Here is a 9,446-nt window from a genome sequence, read left to right on the forward strand (position 1 = left end):
AAAACTCATCAAGCTCACAACCAGCCGCTGACTTCCCAGATCAATTCCAGCTCATAGCGTCACTGATTAGCTGGCGATTCCTGCCCGTACTGAGCTACAGATAACCTGCAGTTCCTTGCCAGAATTGATTTGATTCACGGAGGTTAATGCCACGACTTTCTCTGGAGCATTTGATAAAGAAAATCTTACGTGAAAGGGAAAAACTAAAGTGAAAAGTGCCAAGGCCATAAAGTCTGCCGGAGTGAAGACATTAAACACTCAAATCACTGGTCAGCTTTATGATGTTTCCCTCCAAACGAACATGCTGAGGTGATTATAGTGGCAAGCCTTGGATTATAGCTTTGCTGTTAGCAGTGTGAATATGAGGAGCTGTTTACTGGCCCACTGCAACAAAATAACTGGCCGACTTGCTCCAGCTTCCATCCTCAGTTAAGCAATACACTGAGGTTCAACTCCGAGGGCGCCACCTAATGAAAGTAAAAGGAACTTCAGTGAAACGACCTGTTTAATTAGTTAGGCTATGGTGCTTTAGGGTTGAATCCGAATACAGCAGAATTCTTTTTTTTCTCTTTTTTTTTCATATTCCACTTCTGATTTGTCAAGATATAAATCTTGAACAGCATTTGAAATCCATTTTACCTCTGGAATGTGGCAGTTAAACTATTTTTCAGAGTATTCAATACAACATGTTAGGTGAGACTTGATTTTATCCATCAGGAATTGATTATATCTTTAAAAGTGGGATCTATGTGACAGGTGGCTGGGGAAAAACATGTTATTATTATTATTAGATGGGATTTACAATGGGATGTCTTTTTTTTTGTTTTGTTTTTTTTTTTTACTCATTTTTTGGTCGATTCAGTGTACTATTAATGTATTATGTCTTGTATGTTCATTGTATTTGTTATATTTTGTATTTTATGTGGAACTTTTATTGCTGCTTTCTTGGCCAGGGCTCCTTCGCAAAAGAGACTTGTTCTCAAAGGATTTCCCTGGTTAAATAAGGGTTAAATAATTTTAAAAAAATGAGTAGTAGTAGTACATCTGTTATTATATATTTGTATTATTTGCAATAAGATTCAGAATGAAAGATTCACAATGACAAGGATGCATCACCTTATATTATCTATTATATTATATATTTTTTTATTATTATATATAATTATTTATAATTAAAAATTAGTTATTTATTTATAACTAATATGTTTAATTTGTTATTATTCTGATTTTATAATAAAAATGTTTTTTGACGGATTTATTTGTATTTTTAGCTTTATACTTTGTTTTTATATTACAATTATTTTGTATTATCTACAGTTATTTATAATTTAGTTATAAATACTTGGTAGTTTAAAATGACATTGCCTCCATCTAATGATCATTAAAAGTTAAGCTTTAAAAAACACTAATTTAGTAATACTGTTATATGTGATCTTTAGGAAATTCATTAAATATATATTAATTTTCATACGGTTGCCTAAATTCACTTTTTAGCTTTTAAGTGTTTTATTTTTTATTTTATTTGAACATAATAATATAGCCACTGTACCATGAACATAATATAATATCTGACATAATTGTAAAAATGTCCAGGAACATATATAAAGAAAGTGTGTTGATTCATTTGATGTTGATTCAAGATTAATTTATGTTTTCGTAATCTTACTTTATTGTCTTTTTTGCAGTCCTATGTGGAGCTCCGCCCACCGTGGACAACGCTTTCCTGATTGGTCGGAAGCGTTCGCACTACGACATACACTCTGTGGTGCGTTACCAGTGTGGTGACGGTTTCCTCCAGCGCCACATCCCCACTACCAAGTGCCGTGCCAACGGCAAATGGGACCGACCCAAGATCATCTGTACAAAGTGTGAGTGTCCAGATTTTATTAGCTAAAAGTCAATATAAAAAACCGAACCGCCAAATTCATTCACACTTGATACTTTTCTTGTGTTCTCAGCACGGAGATCTCACCGCTACAGACGCCACCACCACAAGTCCCACCACGAGCGCAGAAAGCACAAGAGGCATGGGTCAGGAGGTCATCGAGGTCAACATGAGGGTCACGGCCATTTCTAACCAAATAATCCCCTCCTTTCCCCCAGCCTTTCGCCTCTTTGATATTCGACGGCCTTTCACCTTTCCCCCCTTCTCACCTGGGTCAGTTTTCCCCCATTATGATCAGAGGGGGCACTGCTGGACCTCACAAGGACTATAACAATTTTACTTTTTCCATCTCTTTATCCGTTAATGTCCCATCTCATTTTAGTGAATCAACCACGAGGAAAGTTCTTTCGTACCTTCAATGTAGAAAACACTCTAGGTAACTGTTTATGTATTTTTACATAAGCATTAATTGAGCGGGAGAGTTGTGTACTACATGTAAATATTGTATTTCTTTTCAAAACGCAGAATCAAATCAAAACGGCCAGGAAATGCTTGGTATCCGTTTGCTCATGCAGTATTTCTTGAGCGTTTTGCCGTTGGTTTGCTCTTTGTAAGACATTGACTTAATTTATACAGTATTTCTGAGTATTGATGTGTTTTGGGTTGCGAGGAGTGGTGCTCATCCTGATTTTCAGAGCATAAACTGTGCAATTTACGCAAAAGTAAACATCCCCCTCATGTTGTTCTAAAGCCGTAAAACTTTATTTCCTCTGTTGAAGGGTGAAGGGATGAGTGAATGGAGACATTTAAAAACATAAAAAAGCAGCATAAAAGTAATTGTGCGTTGTGTTCTGAAGATTTATGCGAGAAACAACGTGGTTTTTTTTATAATCAAAAGCCGTTATTGTTAATCTTCACTCAACGGTAGCTTTGGGATGTAAAATTTGGCAGCTTGATGACAAACAAGATTTCAGACCCACAACTGTGGAGTTCTCTGCAAATTTTCCTCACACAAACTTACTGAATACCTTGATAAGAACATTGTATACATATAGTCATATGAACCACTTTAATGATCATTTTACTGTGCTTTTCTTCATTTTAGGAGCTGTCTACATTAATTTTTACACTGTACAAAATTATATGATCAATAAGTTATGACAACATATGTTTTTACATTAAAACTCATACTAAACTACTTTAACTCTTTAAAACTCTTTACTTTAAAATTATAAGTTCTACAAGATTCAACTCTAGTTTAATGTGATTTAAGTTGAAATGACTTTTTTTTACAGTGTATTGTATAGAAAAGAGCAGCTTGGACTTTCTACAAAGTTAATTATTTTGTGCTTCACAGACAAAAAAAAGGTAATTCGGGTTTGGAAAGACATGAGGGTGAATAAATGATGACAGACTTCTCATTTTTGGGGTTGAAATATTACGCTCAGTCCTTAAACAGCCCTTAACGCAGATAAATTTCAACCCTTGACTGAAGATTTCCTATCTTTCACAGGTATTGACTTGACAAGAATTAGATAAAATATGCCACTGTAAAATCCCCCTACTAGTGGTCCCTTCATCTGTAATTGATAGTGTGTGTCATGATCTCCTACTTTTTCCCCCACAGAGGAGAAATTGTCCTGTCAGAGCCTGTCGGCGAGAAAAAGAGGGAGAATTAGAGAGACCGAAAGAGAGGTTCGACTCTTATTAATTGCACTCGGCTACATCTACGCCACATCAAACTGAGCCGGTGACGAGGTACTTTTATCAGCCTCGAGGGTCGAACGCTACACCCGTAATTAGCTTCTCAATGTAGCACAGTTGGGGAAGAAATAAAATAAGGATGGATTCCCATGGGTGGGACGAGAACGTAAACAAAGAATCCAGATGGTGCGATATCACATACAGGTTAGATGTTAAAAGTGCTCATGGGTAAATTTCAGAGACAGGGATACCTCCAGCACTGAAGATCAAGCGGTTAAAAAGGATAGGCTCATGCGGAAGAAAGCCAGTTGAGATGCAGCATTTGGCCTTCTGTTCTCCTCAGAGCGAAAGATGTGGTCTGGGCTCACTGTGGGTTTGAAACGCACACTTTTTTTTTCTGTCCTACCAGGTGCGTGTCCTGTTTTTCAAATAGTACTGCGACAGCTGACTCAAAAATGAGGACTTGCGCCTTTTTCTCTGCCCTCTCTCTCAACCATCCTCTTTACCTTAAAAAAGGGCAGAGTCTTTATTTTACAGAGCATTTTTTCTAATGTCGAGGTTTGTGCTTATCTCTCGCTGTTCCTCTCTCCATTTCCCCATGAGATTGCGAACGTAGCCCACTTCTCCGGTAACTTCTTTTCAACGTCAGTGCTCCCTCATCTTTCCTTCTCTACCTTTATCCACCTTTTTTAATGAAATAGCCAAAAAATTCTGAGACTGTGAAAAGCCAATAGTCTGTCTGAATATCTGAACAATTAATCTTTTTTTCTAAGCAAGCTTAATTAATGTTGAGGTTATTGCCCTTTTTTGTGGATAAAGAAGCAATTGACTTCAAGAAAAGGATTATTTTAATTTAGAAAAAAGCTGTTTTTGAACATTTTGAACTTTAGCCAAAAGCGGAAGAACGTGTATTAATGGGTACATTTCTATCTAGGTCACATTTCACCCCAATTTAATGAAATTGTTCAAAACTAAAAACAAGTACAACACTGTAAAAATGTATAAGTTATGACAACATATGTTTTTACATTGTTATAACTCAAAGAAGTTAAGCAATTTTCAACTTTCAACTTATTTTTTGAGTCAGTTTAATGTAATTTAAGTTGAAATTACTTAAACATCCAAGTTGATTGTACTTAAAAAAATTAAGGCAGCAAAAATGTAGGATAATAATACACATTTTTGCTTTAGGGATGAGTATTTTGCTTTAGGGATGAGAATTTATTTTTGCATTGTGACATTTTTTTCAGACAAATTAAGCACATTTTTCCTCTCAAATTCCTATTCCAAAAATATTGTTATTTTATGATTTTTTTTTAATTCATTTTGTATTATTTTTATTTTGCATATTATTTGCATATTATTTTAATAAGTTATACAAGATTTAACTCATTTTTTAAGTCAGTGTAATGCTATTTAAGTTGGAATGACTTAAACAAACCAAGTTGACTGTACTTTTTTTTCTTTTGATTTTGAGGTGAAAAAAGACCTGGACATATTCTGAACGGGTTTCTGGTGATTCACTCGAATGCCTGTGCATGATTTGCATTGAACAGGAGGTGTACCAGTGTTGTGCAATTTGTCTGTCAAAATTGGAGTCTCGTTCTGATACCCAGTATCCTAATAATCCATATTAGCTGCTAATGTACCTCTATATCACACTAATAGCTCTTTACAGCCCTCAGCTCAGGCTAGCGAAGGAAGGCAGATGGCTAACAATGTGGCAACTTAATTGCGAGCCTTGATTATAAAAAGGAACCTCTAAACAAAGAATGTTCACAGCTGTCTTTTGGCAGGCATTGTGGAGAACCGTAAGAGGCAGCTGCGGGATTTTCTTGTGGCAAGTTTTCTGACTAATTGCCACAGAGCAATTGCTATCCCAGAGGTTGTTATGCTAGCTGCACCTCCCCTTTGTAGTTACATTTGTGGAACATAGTCTTATTTAGGCTTGTTTGCATGACTCATTCCGACAGATTTGTTGAGTTCCTCACAAGCAAAATATGCAAAATACTCTTGCGCATCTCACAATTGCCGCCAACACTTTGTTTGCTATCACCCGCTGCAGCCGACTGGTGTTTTTCCATTCACTCCGTTTTGATACAATGTGCACGTTGTGACGAGAGTTTAACCTTGTCCTTTTCGTATTTACATGATTGTTGGAGGTAAAGAGGAAGCTGTGGAGGTGAGACAGGAGCACGATGTCCTCTGTTTAATCAGGACTGCAGGTAACACGCCACATCCATCATCCCCTTCTAGACTTTCGCAGCAAGAGTAGCACATCTGAATTTTTAGTGCGTTATCTTCGTCTGCTGGAAATGTCTTTGATTGGATGGTGTCAGAAAGGGAATTACCATGACAAAGAAGCCAGTTCATCTGCCGGTGGCAGTGCGGATTGTTCTGGAAATCGCAGCAGCTTAGTATACTTAACCCGAACCTCCGGCATTCCCTGTTCACCTAAACCATGCTTACATAGTCTGCCCTTTACCTCATAAAAAATTGGCACATAATCCTATCTGTAAATTCCATCCCGGCTGGCTGTCGTATCATTAAACCCAACTTTGGGATGTTAGCGCTGTCTGCGAGGACCTTAAAGAAGACTCCATGATACAGATTAAGATACTGTAAGGCTTTTTTTTCAGGTTTTTATGCTCCTATGTATATGAATTACACCTCCGATCATGAGACATATTGAGGAGAGGTGTGCTATTACTTTTCTAAGTGGTCAGACCTTCGGGAAAAAATCACGTAACTCACATTGAAGGAGAGATCCAAGCCATAACATCATAGAGAATTAAAGGTGCGCGCTTTCGACCTGGACTAGAAAATAACAACCTGGCAACAATGATAGCAATGTGTTAAATACCATTCATCATTCTACTGAGTTTTGCCCAGATAAATGCCACATTTTATCTCGATATGGTTGGGTCTTTAGCTTTACATTACTGTATATCCAGTCGGACTGTGAGGTTTTCGAACTTATTATGAGATCATCCAGTCGCATTTATACCTTTTTGTGAATTTTTTTATTTTACTGTTTACTTTTCCCTTTAAAGAACCAAGCCTATGAATTGTTCATGTATATTTACAGTTAAAGCTGTTTTTTTTTCTCTGTATATCTATAATTCGTTATTAATGACCCTGCATTCCCTACTGTTTAAAGCAGTAAATCCATTCCTTCAGCAGTAGCAAAACAACCCTTTGGCACCACTCCTCAGCTCTGTGATGTACAGACTTTGTTTTCAATTCTTGATGTTTTCCTTCATTTTTTATGTATGTATGTATGTATTTATTTATTTTTCACTTTTTTTAAATGAAAACTGGATGTGTTTGAGTCCCCGGACCTTAGTCACACAGGCTAATTCTCCATCTGTTCTCCAACCCAAGGCAGAAAACACGAGTGCTGCTGCATCAAACATTAAACACCGTCTTCTACATTGAGTTACTGTTGAGTTACTGAGTTAACATTTTCTTCAGCGGGATGAGCGAGTTAGGCTGTGTGAATGCTGTCCATGTGTGTTACTCAATATTTATTGATGTTCTTATGAATTCTAGTTCTGTCATTTGTATCATATTCTTTACCAAACATGTGTTCAATTAAAAAACATTGGATGGGATCGGTAATATTATTTAATTGCTTATGTCTTTGTTGCAAAGAAATGACTCATTCATAGTTCACCCCAAAAATGTAATTCCAAACCTGTATGAATTTCTTTCCCCTCATAGACCACAAAGGGAGAAATTTTGAAGAACGCTCACGCTGCTCTTTTCCATACAATGTAAGCATATAGTGACCAAGAAAGCCATGCAGGTTTGGAACGACATGAGGGTGAGTAAATTATGCTAAGATTTCCTTTATAGATGAATTATACCTTTTTAACAAACTTATATATTCAATCATTAAAGCTCAAGGGCCTCTGACAAAAAAAAGCAAAGTTACAGATCATTTTATGCACATTTATAAAAAATTGAAGTTGTTTGGTTTGGCCAGGATATATTTTTTAGCATCGCTATATCTTATTTTGCCATTTTTTTTTCTCTCCATCACTGGATGCAAGTACTTCTTATCAAGCTGTTGGCTCTCAAGAAGTGTGTGGTGAATAATTCATACACGCCGTGTATCTCTGACTACCTCTGCTTTATCTCTTCATGTCAGATTCAAGGTCTTTGATGTTCCATCCTCACGCTGAGGCGCGAGACATTGTAAATATTCCTGTATCTGCTCCTGTACGGAGCTATGATTCTCACGTTTAATAATCAGGCGAGATCAAGACTCAGAAGTGCACAGAAACGCAACAAAACAAGGTATTAGACGTGCGATATCAAAGAATTCTATTCATCCAGACATTAAAGTGACATAAGACATAAAAATGAATTGTGCATAATGAAAAAACACCCTGTTGAGATCAAGTTTCACCTCAAATAGGTCAAATATGTTCATAAATACAGCTCATAAAGGCACAGTTCAACCAAAAAGGTAAATTCTGTAAGTACTTACTCACTTTCTTCTTCTTTTTTCCATAAAAGGACAGTTCATAGTTCCAAAAACACAAAAATGTGGTCCATACGATAGTTTTGTATGAGGAACAAGAAGAAATTATAAGGGTTAGTTCACTATAAAATTAAAATTGCCATCATGAAATTACCCTCATGTTGCTTCAAACCCAAATTTACAGTTTATAACTCCAAAACAAACATTTGGTACATATGACTAATGCACCATATTGCATCTGAAGTCATACCATCATTTTGTGAGGAACAGCATGGAATTTAAAGGGATAGTTCATAAAAAAATGAAAATTCTGCCATCCTTTACTCACCCTGATTTTGTTCCAAACCCATAAGGCTTTTGTTCATCTTCAAACCACAAATGAAGATATATTTGAATGAAACCTAATTTCTGTCCATTCCACAAATACGCTGATGCTTTAAATATTTTATAAACAGAGCGTAAAATAAACCCATATGAATCCAGCAGATTAATGCAAGTCTGCTGAAGAAACACGATCACTTCCTGTGAAATACATTTATTCACATATAAATAATGATCACATACATAGAGCACATCAAGTATTGAAAATAGAAGCTCACATGTGCATGTGGTTGCTTGGTGCTCAAGGACCAATGAGGTTTATTTTCACGCCTCAAGCAAGTGCCATTGACTGTATCTTTCAGGTTTCATAAAAAAAAAATCTTAATTTGTGTTTCAAAGATTAACAAATGGGCTTGGAAAGGCATGAGTACCGTAATTTATGATATCATATTAATTTTCAAGAATTTGTCACCTTTTGTATGCCAAGAAAAAACAGACTGATCTCACAGAAAGCCATGTTAAAAAAAAAAAGCATGTGCGTTTTGAATGACACGAGGGGGAGTAGATGACAGAATATTCATTTTTGGGTGAACTGTCCCTTTAAAAAAAAATCGACATTTAACTGTTGAGACTCCATAAGCAACGCTGGTTTGAATAAATTCCAATGTAGTTTAATTTGGCAGCTGTAGCGGGAGACCTCTCTGCCCGACTGATCTGCATGTGCTAGACTCTCCCAGCGTTCCAAGGGCAAGCTGTCCTCGTTAGACGTCAAGCTGTGGAATCTAGTTAGTGTTGCTCTTAAGATGACCTAGGCATTTTTCCAACTGCAAAAACACATTCCTGATTTACTGTGCTGCTGCTATCATTTGAACCAGTTACTATTCTGGGAGGGATATGAATTTGAGGAAGTGTAAGCCTTTTTCTTCTCAATAAATAGCATCTCATCCAAGAACTTTTTCGCTGACTGAAGCTAACTGTGCTAATAGCATGTGAATTGCCAGATTCTCACGGATTTACTTTCTGAATGCGCTCCTCGTCGTAAACCTA

General features: G+C 36.6%; 1 protein-coding gene across 2 annotated transcripts in view; it reads left to right on the forward strand.

The window, feature by feature from the left end:
- Positions 1–7,273, forward strand: part of ncanb (neurocan b) — a 140,315-nt gene extending 133,042 nt beyond the window's left edge. For both annotated transcript variants that reach the window (XM_079593119.1, XM_079593120.1), the window contains 2 exons: positions 1,686–1,868; positions 1,959–7,273. In XM_079593119.1, the coding sequence (XP_079449245.1) occupies positions 1,686–1,868; positions 1,959–2,077 (302 nt within the window). In that variant the 3' untranslated portion in view covers positions 2,078–7,273. The remainder of the gene's footprint in view (positions 1–1,685; positions 1,869–1,958) is intronic.
- The last annotated feature ends 2,173 nt before the right edge of the window (positions 7,274–9,446 follow it).

This window comes from Phoxinus phoxinus, assembly GCF_949152265.1.
Source record: "Phoxinus phoxinus genome assembly, chromosome: 20".
Lineage (NCBI taxonomy): Eukaryota > Metazoa > Chordata > Actinopteri > Cypriniformes > Leuciscidae > Phoxinus > Phoxinus phoxinus.